The 19827-nt window shown below is 38.7% G+C and overlaps 1 protein-coding gene across 4 annotated transcripts in view; it reads right to left on the reverse strand.

Moving 5' to 3' along the window:
• Nucleotides 1-19827, reverse strand: part of OTUD7A (OTU deubiquitinase 7A) — a 412217-nt gene that overhangs the window by 32670 nt on the left and 359720 nt on the right. For all 4 annotated transcript variants that reach the window (XM_020968629.2, XM_020968633.2, XM_020968631.2 and 1 more), the window contains 2 exons: nucleotides 16277-16404; nucleotides 14156-14305 (listed from right to left, as the gene is read on the reverse strand). In XM_020968629.2, coding sequence (XP_020824288.1) covers nucleotides 14156-14305; nucleotides 16277-16404 — 278 coding nt within the window. The remainder of the gene's footprint in view (nucleotides 1-14155; nucleotides 14306-16276; nucleotides 16405-19827) is intronic.

The following is a 19827-nucleotide window of genomic DNA, read 5'->3' on the forward strand; positions in this document are numbered from 1 at the left end:
TCTCCAACTCCTTGAGGGACTATTATTATCATCCTAGATGACACATATAGCATTTTGTGGTTTGTGAAACAATATACTTATATTATCTTAGGTAGCATAGTGAGTAAAGCCCAAGATTTAGGAGCTGGGAAGACCTGAATTCTTTTTTTTTTTTTGTGAAGCATTCAGGGTTAAGTGACCTGCCCAGGGTCATGCAGCTAGTAAGTGTCAAATGTCTGAAGCTGGATTTGAACTCAGGTCCTCCTGACTCCAGAGCTGGTGCTCTATTCATTGCGCCACCTAGCTGCCCCTAGGAAGACCTGAATTCTAATCCTGCCTCAGACACTTCCTAACTGTGTGACTCTAGAAAAGCTACTTAACTTCTCTGTGCCTCAGTTTCCTCATCTGTAATGTGAGGCTAATAATAGCACCTATCTCACAGGGTTGTTATGAGAGTCAAGTGTCACAGTGTTTGTAAAGCACTTTGAAAGCCTTAAAGTGTTATGCTAGCCATCAACATCACCAAGCTTCTGGGCCTAGAGGCAGGAAGATCTGAGTTCAAATTCAACCTCAGCCATGTACTAACTGTATGACCCTGGGCAAGTCACTTAACCCTTTTTGCCTCAGTTTCTCATTTATAAAATGAGTTGGAGGGAAATGGTAAACCACTCCAGTGCCTTTGCCAGGAAAACTCCAAAGGGGGTCACAAAGAGTCAGTCACAAATGAAACAACTGAATAACAACATTAAGCATCACCACCATTACACTCTGTGTAATCCAAGGGAAAGAACTTATATCGGTTGCTGAAAGCTATAGGCAGTCAGATACCAGGTCAGTATGTAGAAGAACTAGCTACTGGAATTGTTTGTTTAATAGGCAGCCAGTGGGCCTCATGAGGTAGTGAGCTCTCTGTTGCTGAAAACATTTGTACAAAATGGGGATAATGACTCTTCAGGAATATCACAGGGGACTCTTACATTAGGTTATACTAGATGCCTCCATGACCTCTGAGGTCAACTCCTTGACTCTGAGACATCTTCCCAATTGTACTTATTATCACTACTATCCATTCGCTATCCTTTTATGTGTACTTGTCTTATCTCTGCAACTAAATCATCAGCTTCTGAGTGCAGGTATCATGTCTCAGCCTTCTTTGCATTCTCTCACTGGAGTTTGGTACCATAGCCTAGACCTAGGAGGTAATCTAGGGGTTAATTCTTATTACCATGAGATCATAGATTGAGAGTTAAAATAGGCCTTGGAGGGCACCTAATCCAACATTCTCATTTCACAGATGAGAAACTTTGACCCAGGGGAGTTAAATGACTTGGTTGATTACTGATGTTAGAATGTACAAGCATTGGTGCTGGTGGAGGTGGGGATGGGAGAGGCAGTAGTATGCACGATCACTGGGCTACCATGCAAAAAAAAAGATATAAAGGTGGTGATCATGCCCATCACCTCCTATGACCCAATAATTCTTTGATCAATCAGAGATTTAGGAATTTGTTTTAAGTTTGGCTGCCTTGGAGGAATGGAATGTATGCCAAGGTCATGCCTTAAGGCATTCCTTGAATGGAAAGGTATTGCTATTAGAGAGTGTTTTGGGTTATGCCAGAGAACATCAAACCACTATTCAGTGCCAGGATAAAGTTTGGCTGTCTTAAAATAACACTCTTTCAAGAAAATATTGTGGCAGGAAAAAGCTTTGTGTTTCCTTAAGAGCAGCTCATGTGGTTTTTAGAAATAATCATTGTCAAGGGATATCTTGTATTTTCCCTCAATTTTATTTATGAAATATGGGCATTCCTTTCATATTACTATATTTTACGTTTGAAAATGACACCAAGCTGGGGGGGGAGGGTATTCTTTATAGGTGATAAAAAGATTGATGCAGAGCTAGAGAGAACTGTCAACACAAAATCTCAAGAGTTAGAAAGGAACTATGAGGCTTCCTAGTCCCAAAAGCACCCCAGCAGAGCTCCCAGATGTCTGGCCTGAAACTCCCATACTTCCACAATTCCACACTTTAGAGTGCAGCCCTCCTGAACTAGGTTAAAATAAAATAAATAAAATACAACAGGATATAGATAATGTTAATATGATTTTCTAAGTCAATATGTACCTTCGGAGATCCTCATGTAGACTTAGTGGCCAAATTTCTATTTGAGTTTGACAACATCTTCAACAAGGGGTCCTTCAGGCTCCAGTTGAAGACCTTTATTTATTTATGTGTTTATTTGCTTGTTTGTTTATTTATTTATTTATTTGTTTTGATGAGACAATTGGGTTAAGTGACTTGCCCAGGGTCACACAGCTAGTAACTGTTCAAAGTCTGAGACCAAATTTGAACTCAAGTACTCCTGATTCCAAAACCGAAGCTCTATCTCCTGCACCACCTAGCTACTCCTGAAGACCTTTATTGATAAAGAAAACTCACTACCTCCTGAAGCAACTCATCCTATCTCTAGGTAGCTTTAACTACTTAAGGATTTTCTTTACATTGAGTTGAAATTTGCCCCTTTACATCTTATAAGATTAAATTTAACAAACGTTTATTCAGTCCAAGGCACTTAATACTGTGTAAGTCATAGCTCTTAATACTGTGTAAGTGGGCAGTTGGGTGGCATAATGAATAGAGCACAGGGTCTGGAGTCAGAAAGACCTGAGTTCAAATCCAGCCTCAGACACTTACTAGCTGTGTGACCCTGAGCAAGTCACTTAACCCTATCTGTCTCAGTTTCCTCATCCATAAAATGAACCGGAGAAGGAAATGGCAAACCACTCTAATATCTGCCAAGAAAAGCCCAAATGGGGTCACCAAGAGGCGAACACAACTGAAATGACTGAACAACAACATAAAGAAGCACGGCATAGTGGAAAGATAGTTGGCTGTGCACTTAGGAAAAACTAGGCTCAAGTCCTGCCATTGACACATCATCATTGAGTGACTCTGGGCAAGTCACTTAACATTTTAATGCTGCAGGTAATTCTTGAAGACTATAAATTTCATGGAAGATGCTAATCTATATTGCTAGAGGGAATTTCTTTATTTGAGAGTTCCCTATGCCAATGAAAGCCCAGGTCAAGTCTTAATCCTTATGTCTAAGCATTGGGAATACCAAGACAAAAATGATAGAGCCTCCTTTCCCTTCCCAATTTATATTTTACTGTAGAAATAGCTTGTACACAAATAAGTAAATGTAAAGTAATTTAAAGAGAGAGTGAACACTGTGACTGAGGGCATCAGAAAAGGGTTCAGGGAGGAAATAGTACTTAAGCCCATCCTGAAAGACAGCTACCATGGTGCTTTATAAATCTTGCCTTTTGAAAGCTAAAAAGCCTTATGACGTGATTTCTAGTGCTGTCATCATCCTGGCTGCCCTGCCCTCATTTGTTAATGTCCTTCTTAAAACATGTCACCCAGAACTAAATATCTCTTAGAATTTTTTTTTTTGGTGGGGGGCCTAAGTGAAAAGCTCTCCCAATAAATCGTAATACCACACTCAGGAAAATGCTAGAAGTTAAAGATAAGCATTTATACTTACCATATTAATCCAAATATAAGCCACACCTCCAAATGAGATCTCTTGAAAGGGAAAAAAAAACTAGGTGTATGCTAAAAATAATACTGTTTATAAGCTGTACTTGGGGTTTATACCATATAGATTTAGGAAATGGTACAACCTCTATTTGTGCTAATCTGGCACAAAAACACTACTTAGTCCATAGTCCCCCACCAGGAATGGCTGTTTTTTTGATGGCTTGTAGGAAGCTTTAGGAAGCATCTTATTCATTACAAAGGAAATATAAGTAGAAAAACAGAACCCTTAGCCTCAAGTAACTGGCTCTTCCAGGTTGTTGTATTTCTTTTAAATTCAACATCCTATTTTCTCTGGTTTCCAATTCATATTTTAGTGAATGTTTGTCAATAAATCTTGATTTTGCATGTTGTCTGTCTGTTCCTCTGCTCTCTCCCTCCAACCACCCACCTACTTCAACTGGAGTCTCATAGAGACAGTCCCATTAAAGGCAGCTAGGGTTGGAGTTAGTGGATAGCATGCTGAATCTGGAGTCAGAAAGTCTTGAGTTCATAAGCTGTGTGAATCTGGGCAAGGCATTTAATCTCTGCCTCTGTTTCCTCATCTGTAAAATGGAGATAATAACATGCCTACCTCCTAGGGTTGTTGTGAAGATAAAATAGTATCTGCAAAGCTCCTTGCAAACCTTAAAGCACTATACAAATGTGAATTATTATAATTATACCTATTATTTGGTGACAATACTTAATGCCTTGAAGGCAGCTTGGTGGCATAGTGGATAGAATCCCTGGCCTAGAGTCAGGAAGACTTACCTTTGTGAGTTCAAATCCTACCTCATACACTTACTAGCTGTGTGACCCTAAACAAGTCACTTAAACCTCTTTGCCTCAGTTTCTCATCTGCGAAATGAGCTTTTTCAATATAGTTTTAAGAACGACTTTGAGAAAATAAGTTATTTTGTCTATTATAAATATCCCAACCAGCCATAAAGAACATAAGAAGAAAGATGTTATTTGTATCCAGGGAAAGAACTGATAAATAGAAGTATGTGTAGAATAATTTTATCTATATATGTGTATGTGTGTGTGTATACATATATGTATATATATACATATATGTATATATGTATATGTGTGTGTATATATACAATATGTATATGTAGTAGACATCTCTAGTGGGGGAGGGAAGAAAACAAAAGAAAAAAAGAAAAAATACATAATTTTATTGTATATTCAAAAGGAATAGCAAGTTGTGCATTTGCCGTTTCACATACAATCCTCTGTTTTATTGTACTATTGTTATGGAAATGCTTGTTTTATTCCATAAATTAAAAATAAAATATGAGTTAGAGAAGGAAATGGCAAGCTGCGTCAATATTTTTGACAAGAAAACCTCAAATTGGGTCACAGAGTGTTGAACACTACTGAAGGGACTGAACAACAACAACATTTAATGCCTCAGCAATTGGATTGTCAGCATTGGCTCTGTGGTTGCGGAGAGTGGGAGAAGAGACATCTTCAGGGGCCTTCACTTGATTAGTCTTCTTTTACCTGACTGCTTGCCTCTCTTTGTGAGGTCTAAGTTCATAGTCTTCTTGACCAAAGAGCAGATGCTGACCTACTTTCCAGCTTTGCCCTTTCCCTCCCCATCTGAAACATGTCTAAATTTCCTAGCAATGTTAGAAAGGGCTTGCTGGTGGGCAGCGTGACAGAAAATGCTTCATTCTTCCATAGGAGCCTTGAATTCTTCCTCAGGAGCTGAGTCATGGAATGAGCATCTGTATCTAGCCTAACAGCCTATGCTGATAGCCTAATGCTGCATTTCTGTTCCAAATGAGAACAATGCCATCTTTCCCGTCTAATAAGGATGGTGTGAAGATTATTCAAATTAGAAATGTGTGTTGAGAGCATTGAATTCCTAAGAGGTACATACTAGATTGAAAAAAAAATCATGGATCACAGCCAAAAAGCACTTATTGATCTTCCGCTTTACAAGAAGGTATTATGCTAGGTGATAGGACTATGAAATGTGGAAAGACAGGCACCTTGCCCTTGAGGGTCTTAAAATCTAGTTGGAGAGGCAAGACAAATATGTAAAGTGTTATCATTATGCTAATGATGCTATCTGAACACATTGTAACTATACAGCATTTAAAGATTTATCTTTCAATAAATTAACATAATGTTTTCAGTTAATAGGACTTGTGGATCAAAGGAATCTCAAAGTTTTGATTGTCTGAACTGACACATGTGAAGAATTGAGTGTCCTCTATTTGGATGTAGGAATAATGCCCATTGATTCAAGATGTCCCAATAGCTATCTACCTCGTGGGCCTCAGTCTCTTTAACTGTGATCTGCTTATCTGATTGCTTATTTTGATTTAAAATGTTACATTATGACTATAAGCAGTTGCAGGTATGAGATGGAAAATGAAGCCACCTGATTCTGCTTTTTACTTGCTTGGCAAGGTCTTATTTGAAGATGCTGGATGTGGAGGAGGTGGTGAGGAATAGCTGGGAGGGGCTCAAGTTGACAAGCTATATTTCTGGATTCTCTCCATGGGTTCAGCAATTAACAGGCTCTAAGGGAAGTTGCTTTCTGATTGTCACTGGTGAACTACACGTTCAAAATTTCCTGAACAGTTTTAGGATTTTGGGAGGTAGTTTTCATTTCCACAGAAGAACTCTACACATAACACACACACATACACACACACACACACACACATACACGCAAACACACTCATGTGCATGTGTATATATGTATACATATACATCTATATATGTATATATCTGCATATGTATGTGTGTATCTAAATGTATACACATACACATATATATATATATATATACACACATTTATATACGTATATATGTTGTGTGTGTGTGTGTGTATTTTCCCCCTCCCTGATTTCACAGGAATGGATTTAGAGGTACTTCGTGTTAATTTTTTTTTACTTCACTTAATATATTTTTGATTAAGTCTGATTCTGTTTTGAAAGCAAGCCATAGTTTAATTGGCTTAGATTGATTCTCAGCAGGATGAACCAAAAGGTTTGATTGGAGGAAGGAGAAGACCTTATTCATGAACTTCGGTAATGACCAATGGCACCAGCATCAGAAATAGTCTGAAGTGATATTTATGCTGCCCTGGTATGATGTAAATAAAATAGAACTTTCCAAGTTAGTGTACCTTAAAGATAGAACGACCCCCAAATGGCCTTCCACCTAGGAAATTATCAGATGAGTTTCAGATTACAAGATCATTTACTACTTCTGTGTGACTTCGAGTGAGTTATTTAACCTCTTTCAGCCTCAGTCTCCTCATTTGTAAATCAAGGGAGTTAACACTAGATGACCTCCAAGATTCCTTCCAACTCTAGACTGGTCATTCTATGAAGCTAAAAAACCCAAACCTAGTGACACACGTAATAAATTCTTGTTGAATGAGCAATTCATTGACTTCAAATGAAAACTCATTTACCTCAAACTAAGTGTTACATATAATATTTTCAAATGCCATTGTCATGTGTGGTATCTAAAACTATATCCTAAGCCTTAGGCTTTATTTACTGGCTTAAGATGGCATCTTTTCATTTTTGCCTCCTTTCTTTCTAATCTCTAGTCCCTGCTCTGCTTTCATGCCAGGAATTAGGATTCTGAAAGACATCAAAGAAAGATTCCCTCATGCTGACCATTTGAAAACAGCTGATTTAGGTCAAAGTGAAGAACCATAAGAATTCACCACCAATCACTCCTTCACTGACCCATTTGTCTTTTCCCCAGGCAATAGCCATGAGCCGTTAGATATCAGGCCCTTCCGTTTTAAAAGAGCAAGAGAGAGAAAAATAAAAGAGGTAATAATAAATGGAGATCATAGGATCATAGGCCCACAAATTTAAATTTGGAAGGGACCTTAGGAGCTTTCTAGTCCAACACTTTCACTTTACTTAACGGAAGACAAAACTGAGGCCAGAGAGGTTATATAACTTGCCCAAAGTCATGATAAAAATAAATACCAGTCCCAGGACTGAAACCCAGGTCCCTTGTCTCCTAATCTAGCACATTTCTCACAACATCAGTTAACCAAACAAAAATCATTTATTAAATGGCTATAGTGTTCCAAGAAGTATCCCAAATGCTGAGAATAAAAGACATGGATGAAAACATCCCTTCCCTCAAGGAGCTTCACACCGTATTTGCCTTTAAACATCAAATTATTAACAGAGTTGGGGCTGCCTTTGGAAGACAACTAGGCACTGTTCTGTTACCCACAGTGATCTGTGGGTAACCTGCATTTTAAAAATGGTGAAAATATGTTTAGTCTGGGAGCATTACTACTCTGCTGCCCCTGGAAATTACTTTTAATGACATGGCCTTATGGGAATTTATATGGTCTGCTTTGTTAGATGTAGCTTATCAGACTTATGAAATACAACTTCACTTATGTCAATAATACATTCATTGAATTATCTCAAAACACTGTATTAGAAGCTATCAGAGGCTGAGATGATATAGTATCTACATTTAAGGGAGTGAAATAATGGATCCTTGATTAATAAAAGCCAACTCTGGGTTTACCTGGGTTTACCCTATCACTATCGGGATTCTCCTGCTATGGGGTTATTGCTTTCCCCTGCTATCACTTTGTCCTATCCCAAAGGGATGGATGGTGGGACTTTGCAAGGCTCTTCATCATCAATGATACTTTACTTCTCATCATGAGTGAGGAGTAGTCTGACTGCAGAGATATCACTTCAGGGGCCACATGGAGGGGTTTAAGAGGGTAGGACAGGGAATGAATGTTTTCCCTTTGATCTTATACATATTCAATAGTACATCCTCAGAGGTGATTAGACTAATCAGGAAGATGCAGCTGTCTGCTGGAATTCTCATCTATGAGAATTATTTGAGCTCAAGAGCAGCAGCAAAGCTGGACTGAATTCCCCTAGCAAAGTTACTGTCTATGAGAAACAGTTCAGCAAGACCCCAGGTTCTGTCTAGCTAAGGAGCAGCAGCTAGCATGGAGCTAAGAGTATAATCCCTAATGCTGTAAAGAGGATTAGAGCAGAAGGATTATGGCTTTTTAAGAGGATGGAACTAAAAGTTATAATTCTTTTGACAAGTTCTCACCTGGGTCTTTGCCGAAATGAAGCCTGAAGACCAACTAGAATAGATAAATACTTAGTTTTTCCTTGTAGTTCTGCTGGAAGAGCATTGATATGTGATTAGGACAAATAAGGGGACAGAGTGTATACACAAAACAAGCCCAGATCAAAACTGGGGAGTGGGGGTGGGATTGGGGGAAGGTAGAGGTAAGTAATTGCTAGGAAAAATCAAATTTCAATGGGTCAGTGGTGCCTTTAAACATCAGACTTATATCAGCGAGTTAGGAGGGCTATGGTTTTCTATAAAAATTTCCAGTAGGCTTCAGATGTTCTATAAAGACCGAACCTAATCTTCACAAACAGCTCTGAAAACTTTTTGGGAGTGGGCAACAAAATCAGAAATGCTATTTAATTCCTAGTCTCTCTGTATAACATTTAAATCAAATGGTGCTTTGAGCTATGCTGGGAGTAGAATTATTGCATTTATCCATTTAAGGGAAATCACTCTTTTTTAAAGGGAGTTTCTGTGCCTTTGAATTGAAAAATTCATGAATAATGGCTTTGAAGAATAATCAACCAAACCTCATGATGTCAGGATGACAGTTGCTTATTTCCTAGGAAAGGTCTAGAAACTAAGGAGTTCATATCTCAACTTTCTTTTCTTTCCCAGTCACTGATCTTCAAAGAACATCAAACCTCTCTGGTTGAAGGGAGGGGAGAACTTCAGACAGAATCCTCTCACCTTCTGTTTAATAGGAAGGAATGAATGGCAACTTCCCAGACAGATTGAAAACAAATTCTCACTGCTGTCAGGGTTTTATTTCATGACCCTTTTCTGCTTCTTCCCCCTCCTATTACAGAACCAGGAGCTTTTATTTATCAAGGTAGAGAAATGGAAGCAAACTTTCTGTATATGCACTCCTTCTAAACCTCCTCAGAACTGGTTTGCTTCAGCAACTTCCTCTTGAAAGGTTCAAGGGATGAGAGTGCTGGGCCTGGGGTCAGGAAGGCTTGAGTTCACATCTGGTCTCAGACACTTCCTACACATGTGACCCTGGGCAAGTCCTTTAACTACTGTGCCTCAGTTTCCTCATCTGTAAAATGGGGATAGTAACATTTAACTTCCAGAGTTGTAAGGGTCAAATGAGATAATATGTATGAAGCGCTTTGCAAACCTCATAGCCCTATGTAAATTATTATATCATAGTATTATATAGTATAATATTATATTATAGTATATTACTATACTATTATGCTATATTATACTGTATATTAGAGGACTCACTTGCTACCTCAAAGAATAAGAAGGAATGAATTTTTCATTGCTCTATTAGGGGTAGCCTCTTCACCAAGGAATACACTCCTTAACCACACAAGTAAATCAGGGACATAAAAGTCATTTCTGGCTACACAAGCTGGTCCTGCCTGAATGCAAACTCGATTTTGTTTTGTCCTCCTAGACTTGGGGAACCCACAATGGATGACATTTACTGCCCGTTTTACTTTCCATGCCAGAGTTCCATGGTAGCTTTCAAACAACATTGGGAGAGGCCCTTCCATGCTCACAAGCAGCAAAAGAGAGAATGGAGGAAATGGAAAACCTCTTGATAGAAATTTGATGGTTAGAAGTGTGATCAATATTCCAATAATCCATTTGGTGATGGCCAGGATAATAGATCATGAGTTTAGAGCTTGATGGGACTTCTGAGGTCAGCTAGTCCAACTCCACCTCATTTTACAGATGAGGAAATTGAGGCCCAGAGAAGGGAGGAGATTTTTCCAAAATTGCAGTGGCAGAGTAGGAATTTTAAACTAGGCTCTCTGTGAATTCAGCAGTCTTTCCACTGTACCCCAAGGGAGTCACCACATTGATTAGGAAACCCTTCAAGGAAAAATGAGTTATCATTGCAGAGAATCAATCACTGAGATGGTGCCTGGGCTTTGTTTTCTATGATAATAATAGCAGCTCAGTTAGCTGGCCCTGGATTGTTGATAAAGCCCCCTTTTCCCCCCTGCCATCCTCAGGGCCATGAACAGTTTGATGCACATGTCTATAGTATCCACTCACTGAACGCTTCTTGTATAGTTTCCAGAGCAAGCTTGAGTGAACAAGAATGTGCAGATAATCAGAAGACAGCAGTGGGAAGGGAACAGAGGAAAATGTTTCCTTCCATATACTGAAGGGTAAGAAACTATTGATAAAGAGGTAGGATCTAAATGAATGTTCTGCTTCCAGCCACTGGGTACACTTAATGTAAAGTAAGTATTTCTGTGCTTAATAGGGAATTTTACAACAAAATGAAATCAATTATAGCATGCTAATAAAAGGGACCATAGATAAATATAGATGTAGAAACAGGGCTGGAACTGATCTTAGAAATAATTGGGTCCAACCCTCTCATTCTCTAGATGCAGAAACGGATGCCTAGAGGTTATATAACTTACCTACGGCAGATGATCTTAACCTAAGGCCTATGAATTTGTTCTTAATGTGAATTTGTTCTTTAAAATGCTTGGCTATTATTTCAATATAATTGGTCTCCTTTGTAATTCTATGCATTTTTTTATTTTATGATTTTAAAATATTATTCTGAGAAGGGGTCTACAGGCTTTACCAGACTGCCCAAGGGGTCCAGGACACACAAAAAATTACCAACCCTTGCCCCATGGTCAAATTCTCCTCTGATTTGTCATTTAAAGTCTTCCACAACCTGGCAGCAATCTAACTTCCAGACTTATACATTATTCTCCTGCATGTACTCTAAGGTCCAGACAAGCTATACCTTCCTCACCTACTTCCCCAACCACATCCTCTGAAAAAATCATAAATATCTTTTGTTTGTATATGCTTTTATAGGGTGTTAAGTAAAGCTTAAAACTGCTCTAAGACTTTTGGAATATGACGATGCTTGTAAAACTCGTGGTACAGTATCTGGTACACAGTAGATGCTATTTAAATGCTTATTCCCTCCCTCCTTCACCTACCCTGTTAGAAGGCAGGATCCCTGAGGTCAGGGATTGATTCATTTTTATACTGGTGTCCCCAGGATCTAGACAGTGCCTGATCAAAGTGGCCCTTAACAAATGATTCTGATTGGTTGACTATCCAAAATCACCCAGGATTCAAACCCAGATCCCTTGGCCCTTTAATTCCTGATCTAGCACTCTCTCTTCTATATCTTTAGGTATTTTAGCCACAATAGAAATCATCCAGGGGTGCCATCCCTTCAGATTTTTGCATTTGTTAGAGGACACACTCTTACTGTACTTGAGAATAAAAAGCAGCGACTTCTGAACATACAAAAATGGTTGACTTCACCAGCCTCTTTGGAAGAAGTTTGATGTTGAGTCATTTCAGTCATGTCAGACTTTTCGTGACCCCATTTGAGTTTTCTTGGAAAAGTTACTAGAGTGGTTTGCTGTTTCCTTCTCCAGCTCATTTTACAGATGAGTAAACTGAGGCAAATAGATTTAAGTGACTTGCCCAGGGCACACAGCTAATATGTGTCTGAGGCCAGATTTGAACTTAGGAAGATGGGTCTTCCTGATTCCAAGTCTGGTCCTCTATCTTCTGTGCTACCTAGCAGCCCTATGAAAGAAGGTACTTTCTGCTCAATTATGGAACTGCTGAGACATCAAGAGAAATAGAAACCAGGCTCTTGATCCCAGTCCAAAGTCCTAATTAAAATTTCTGTCACATCTCATGAGCACACACATCAAGTCTGGATGATAGCTGGTGTGACATCAGCACATTAAGAGAGCTGGACTTGGTTGGAGTCAGAAAAGATGTGAGTGGAAATCCTACCACTGACATTTTATTCATTGTGAGACCCTAAGCAAGTGACAGAACCTGAGAACTCCATTTCCTCATCTGTAAAGTGAGGAATAAATAATAGCCTTGTAGTACTTACTGCATAGGGCTGCGGTGTTAAATCAAATGAGATAATCTATGTAAAAACCTTTTTGTGGAACTGAAGGTGCTATATAAATGTCAGTTACTATTATTAAAAATGGCAATGGTGACTACTGCACCCCTGGCTGAGACACAGCAGAGAAAGCCAAGAAAGCCTTTCACTTCTAATTGGTTAAATATTTTTCTGCTGCAAAAGTGATATGTCTGGAAATAGTGTAGAAAAACAACTTTATATTTCCATAACAGCTGGTTTCACAGAATTTTGTCTTAATTTCCTCTCTGACTCACATCACCTGGCCCACACCAAGATGTGTTATCTTTCCCTAGTTTCTATTTTGGGTCTCTGCAAACACCTGGGAAAGTTAAACGTGATGAAGTTTTAACCATTTACCTTTCCCCTGTTTCTGGTAATGGATCACCTCCTGCCTCAAATAAACAAACAAAAAAAGAACATGAAAGCAGAAATGAGCCGGTTCTATTTTTTCACAGTAAAACATGTCTGGAGCCAGGGGCCTCGTTTTATCTACGGCTGCATTTTTTTAAAAAGCTTCTCTGGTAACAAATTTCTTGCTGTGTTTACATGACCAAAATAAGACGTCAACATTTTAGATGCCTTAGCTTCATGTTCCAGAACACTCTTTATGTGTTGTCAGCAATTTCCCTAAGAGAAACTTGGTAGCAGGGATCTTGGATGCAATATTGATCTGACTTTGATCACAGTTTAATCACCAATGGGACTTGTTTGCACCACCCATAGACACAGGCTGTAGCACTCTGGAGCTGGGTTCCCTTCACAAAGTCACTGACATAAGAAAAGCAGATTTTTTAAAAAGCCACAAATACTTAAAAAAGCCCCTAAAATTCTGCTTTTTAACAACAGGTTAAACTTGCTTAAAGTACTATTCTTCAGTAGAGAAAGAGCGATTTATTGGAAACTTGGATGTGAGAATTTTAATGAAAATGTCTACCTTCTTATTTAAAACACTTTAAATACATACATAGATAACATGTACACAGGAAGACCTGGGTATAAATCCAGTCTGGCTTTGTGACTTTGGTCACTTAACATCTGTCTCAGTTTCATTAACTGTAAAATGGGGATAATAATAGCAATTACCTCCCAGGGTTGTTGAGAGGATCAAATTATGTATGTATATATGTGTGTGTGTGTCTGTATGTGTATGTAAAGCATTTAGCATAGTGTCTAGCACGTAGCAGGTGACTTAACAAATGCTTATTCCTTTATTCCTCTCATTCTTGCCTTTTATGGCTATATACTAGCTGTGTAAAGCTGGGAAAATCACTCAATCTCTGTCTTCTGAGAGTCAATAATATCAGATGATAAGTTATAGGTAAGTTGGTATTCTGTAGCCGTGGAGATAATTTCTGACGCTGATGAAATAACAGACATATACCAAGAGACAGATACATACACATATGCCTTGATAATACAGATACCTTTATCATGTTAATATACTCACACAGGTTGAAAGGAAATTTTCCTAAGTTTCTTTAAATGGAAAAAGGCAGACTTTTCTGTTAAATTCATAAAAGCTACTTTGGTCTTCCTCCTGGGTTGCCACATTCCCCTTTCCAATCTCCCTCTAAGCCTACCTTGCTCTCTTTGTTGATCTTTTTGTTCCATGGACACAAGGGCAGAGAAATGGGCTTGATCATAGGCTAGGACCAAAGGGGAGCAGTGACATCTGTTAGGTGGAACTTCCAGAGGCAAGTAGATTCCTCCAAATGGAATCGGAGCAAATGCTGTGTGAAGACAAATATGATTTAGGAAATTCAATTCCACTTAATAAACTTCTATTAAGCATCTGCTAGAAAGCCAGCTGATGTATGTAGAAGGCCAGTTTGCAAGGTTCAAATCCTCCCCTGATGCATGCTGGCAGACATGACCAGGAGTGCTCAGTGCCCTCAGATAACTCCTTTAAGTGGTAAGAAATAGATGAACTCTTGCTCTGTATTCAGTTTAGGGAGCTTCCACATCAAGCATTCCCCTGACAAGAGAAATCACAGGTCAAACCTCCCCCCACCACTTCTAGCCATATATACCAAGTATCTGGGTATTAGAGATATAAATATAAAAACCACATCATCTCTCAAGGAGTCTACAGCCTAGTAGGAACATGAAAGTAGAAGGATTTGGTGAGGAGGGTTGCCAGGGAGTTAACTTTTCTAATGTTTTCTACACTTGCCCTGCAATTATGATTCGTCAAGGTATAGTAGGAGGTAAATTGGAACAAGTGCTTTGGGGGTCCCTCACATGGAGAGGTGTGAAGTGACTCAGAGAAAGTTGCCAACTCTGAGGAGGAGGGACAAATAGATAAGGAGGTGGCTTTGACAACTGATGCTAAAAAGATCTGGAGTTCACGCAAATCACATTGGTCCATGAACACCCTCCCTTCCTTTCCTATCATCTTCCCCACATACTTCAGGGCACATGTTGCATCTCTGTGACATCCTGGTCTGATTTAAAAGAGTGGAGGGAGAGAGTATATATGCACTTCAGGACTAGTCCCTGTCCCTCAGACTCTTTTAAGAATGGGTCTGCCATGATCAAAATTGCATGAGATGATCAAAAGGGTAAAAAGGCATATTGCTACTTTCAACAATAAAATCCAGTGATGTCATGTAGAAAAACATTTGTGGAACACACAGAAGACCAATCTTCCAATTTTCTTGTCAGTATTTTCCCTCTTTTTTATTAAAGGTGTTTTTATGAAAACAGGATCATTGTTTCTCCAGCTTCCATTTCATCTTCATTTACTTGAGTACCTCTCCTATTGATTCTGAAGCAATCACCTAAGGTGTTTCAACTTCTAAGTTATTAAATCAAGGTTGGATCTCTATCCACTAGGCCACTTTGGATCTCTGGACTAAGAATAAAATTTCAGGGACTTTGAGGTCTAATCCTTATTTTACCACTCAAACTTGCCCACAAGGATAACCCTATCACCCTATCCTTCCTTTTGATGCTTCAGACAGCTCACTCATCTCATAGTTACAGCCGAGATTCTTAATATGCGTGTGTGTGTGTGTGTGTGTGTGTGTGTGTGTGTGTGTGTGAGATGGATCCCTTTACTAGGCTGCTGAAGCCAGAATTAAGCATAAAATAAAATACAAAAGATTATAAAGGAATCCATTTACATTAAAATCAAGATGTAATTTTTCATAAACCTTCTAAAATCTGTCCATGGTTTGGGGGTTTATGGACCACAGGTTAAAAACCCCTGAGTTAGAGTGAGATGCAAGGGACAAGTAAATCTACTATGCCTATGATTTTTTCTGAAACATAATCTACCAAAGAGATTGTCAATCATTTCAGATAATGCAGCATCCTGTGGAATAGGTGCTCCTATGTCTGAAATGCTTTAGGGAAAGCCTAGTTTGGTTTTAAAGAGAAGCTCTCTAGGTTTCTTCCTAACCCTTTTATTCTACTCTTTCACAGAATAAATTTCTATTCCAATCAAGCTTTCTTAATGAATATCCAGCTAGGGTGGAGGTCAGAGCAAAATGCAGCCTTCCCCCTTTCCAATCCTTCTGAGCAAAAAGCACCCCAAAATATAAAATTAGAGTCACCTTCGAGTCCAAAGGATAGTTATAACAATCTTATAAAAAGTTTCCATATAAATCTTTAATTTTCCTCACCTTTCTTAAAAATGACTGGAAGAAGAAAACCTGGAGAAAATGTTTCATAGATGTTACCCACCCAGGCAGACTTACCTTCTCCACCTGAGTCTCTTAACATTGTATCTGCTACAACAACGATTGGTCTTCTTAGTATATGCGCTAAGACAAAAACATGGAACTCTTCTAAGCTTTCATACACAGGATCTTCAGAATTGTCCACTCTGGAAAAGATAACAAAATGAGCTCAGCTAATTATTCAGAACTTGTTTTCACAGTAAAGAGATGGCAGACAAGATAAAATGTCATGTTTGTGGCCGAAGATGGCAAAGACTGTAAGACTTTAGCTCAAACCCCTGCTGATAAAAATTACCTGATGCCTATTCTCCCAAGCTGTGAGTTAGTGTTTGTCCAAGCCAGAACTGAAATCGTACCACTCCAATGTTTCAGTGGTCTCAGGTAAAGGGTTCAAAAGACCTTATTAAAGTGCATAGTCTCTTCTTCCCACCTTCAAGATCATAAGATCACATAGGAAAAGACACTTGGCGCTAGAAGAGACCTCAGAGGACATCCAGTCCAAAACCCTCACTAAATAAATGAAGTAAGTCCGATCCTAAGAGGTGACTTTTCCAAGGTCACACAGTTGGTATACGACAGGACCAGCATTTGAATCCTTGTCCTCTGAGTTCAAACCCAGTGTGCCTTGCCTCTCCCAGAAAGGGAAAGGGAAAAGTACATATAGAAATGGGTGATAAATTTCATGCCTGTGTCATCTGGGAGTGCTGAGAAGTCTAGGACTACAATGTGAAATTGAGTCAGTAAATACATAAAAAAGGTATGAATACTGGAAGTCAGAGAGATATATCCCATCTGCAATTGGCTGTAAGGTGTCAGGGAAGGCTTCACAGAGATATCTTTGAAACTGGATCTTAAAGGATGGGTGAGATTTCAGCAAAAGCAGATGGAGAAGAAGAGGGGATCCCAAGATTCGGTTTTAGATAAGTTTGAAAGTCAACTTTAGACTGATAACTTATTAACAAGAGAGATTTGGCTGCTCAGAAGAGCAAAAGTGTTAAGGGAAATGCCAAATGATAGAACAATTGAATTGTCTGTCAGTAATGTTTTTATTTCTAGGTTATGCTGACCTCCATATTTTTGGCCATATATGAATGAGCCAAAAAATAACACAGACATCATAAGAGTTGCACACAGATTAGGTAACATTGGTCCTACTCTTGAATAATAATGACTTTATATAAAATTTGCTATAGAATCCCTGAAGGGAGGGTTATGAGGATTAAGTGAATTTTAAAGTATGAAAATCAACAATTCAAAACAGAACAAAAGTCACACTGCGCTTTTGGTAAGGACTTCCTTACTTATGCAATGGGGAAATCAAAGACATTATGTTAGGAAATGTTCTTCATTTTAGAGAAGGGACTATTAAGTATTATATTTACCAAATGGAGCCTCAGGAACACTGTACTACACACTTCATTTATCAAATATGTAAATTAAGGAAATGACAGGTCAGGACCTCCAAATAATAATAACAACACTCACATTGATATAATACTTTAAAGTTTACAAAATGCTTTTCTCTCCTTACCCCTATGAGGTAGAAAATACAAGGATCATTACTTCTATTTTATATACAAAGAAACTGAGGCACAAAGAGGTTAATAAATAATAAAAATTTATGGAATATCTACTAATAAAAAATTCATAGGCATTGTGTTAGGCGATGAAAGTACAAAGATAAAAATGTAACAATTTTACCCTTTAAATGTGCTCCATGATGCAGTAAAAGGCGCCATGCTCTTACTTCCTATGCACATAGAAGTTGGGAGTATCAAGCATCAGCAAACTTTTTTCATAAGGAATTGGTCAAGACTTTTTAAAGTATCATCTTTATAGATAAGCTTGCTATAACAAAATGACTCTGAAAAACTAATCATGGCCTTCAATATTGATCCATTTTACCCCCTCATTTAAGCAATAGAACTGAAATGATGAAGCCAGCTCCTACTGAGAAGGAATGATGATGTATCACCATCAGTCCAAACAACTATTCATTAGGCTATAAGTAACCCATTGATGATCAAAGGCAGAATGAAATTTTGTATAACCATTGGCCTTGGGGGGCAGGTAATCTTGAACCAAGGAAGAGTTGAATTTGGTCAAAGGAAAGAAGCAAAGCTAGCATCCTGTCTGTAAAAATGAAGGCAGAGGATGATTTAAAACTGCTGAATCTCTGGTTGCTTTGGTGCTGGCTGAATTCCAAAAATATTGAATATATTAGGAGTGTTGAGCTAATTATCAGTAGCAATAAAACTATAAATCAGATGGTCAGTTAATAAGAATTTATTCAGAGCCTTCTCATGTGTAGAAGATATTTCAATGGATCAGTGGGTACTTCCTCCAGCTGTATAGAACACAACCTAACCCCATCTCATCCTGTGCAGTTCTCATCCACGTCTTCTCCCTCATCTTCAGTGTTCAGTGCCTCCCACTAGATTCCTTGACACTGTGTGGATAGCAAAGGAGCACATGGGTTGTTCATTGGTTGTCTCTCACTCCCACTGCTGCCTTCTTTTCTGACAATTTATCTTTCTGACGACATCCTTGACACAACTTCTCCTGTGCAATTACTCATCAGTAATACATCACAGAGTACTCATGCCCACTGTATGCCTCTTTATTGCCCTTTGAGTGACCCACAATTCAGATTCTTCAGGGACTATAGTGTTCTATGATTCATAGTCTTACAACATCATTAGCAATATGGGCCTTTGTTTCAGGGAGAAGCTTGGGGTCATTAAAAGGGCTTGACAATTTTTCATAGGTAGTTTGGTCCATTTTCCTCCTCTTCAATTCAGCTCATTGCCCATTTTGTATCTGTCCAATACATACATACATACATACATACATACATACATACACTTCCATCAATATTGCAGACAGTATATCAGACTTGCTTTCTTTTCTCTGTTCAAGATTGCTTGGCCCAGAGGTCAATTGCTGTTGTCACTGGCTATCAGTAGTTAGTGTATACACACACACACACACACACACACACACACACACACACATACACACATTATCACTGATAGATTATACACATCCATGTACGATTATATACATCCACATCCATGTACTATTATATACATCCATGTACCATTATACACATCCATGTACCCTGCTGCATCCAGTCTATGTGTCATCTATCCAACTGACTAATATAGCCTGCCATTCCGGCATTCTTCTTTCACTTGGTGTTTCTTTCATTGAACAGTCTGGCCAATTCTGAGTAGTTACGGATCTCACTAAGAAGGCCCTTTAGTGTTCTGTAGTTGGATGCAGTCAGCACAATATCCAGGACACAGGAATATCTGAAGGATCTCCCCATCTCCAGGGGATTCTTCTTCCTTTTGGTCTCTTCCCTGGGTATCTGCCACGACCCTTTGGCAACTAGCTCCTTGTTTTAAACCTGACTTGATGTTAATGATCAGAGGGCCATTCAATAAAGTTAATGTCTACAGTTGTTATGTCTTTCAAGGAATCTAGTCTGATTTTGACATCTGACTGGGAAGTGCTTTGTTCAAAGAGAGCCTTTAATGTGCATTTGTTCCACTAGATCAAATGCT

The sequence above is a fragment of the Phascolarctos cinereus genome, unplaced genomic scaffold, assembly GCF_003287225.1.
Source record: "Phascolarctos cinereus isolate Bilbo 61053 unplaced genomic scaffold, phaCin_HiC Scaffold_3;HRSCAF=262, whole genome shotgun sequence".
In the NCBI taxonomy this organism is placed as follows: domain Eukaryota; kingdom Metazoa; phylum Chordata; class Mammalia; order Diprotodontia; family Phascolarctidae; genus Phascolarctos; species Phascolarctos cinereus.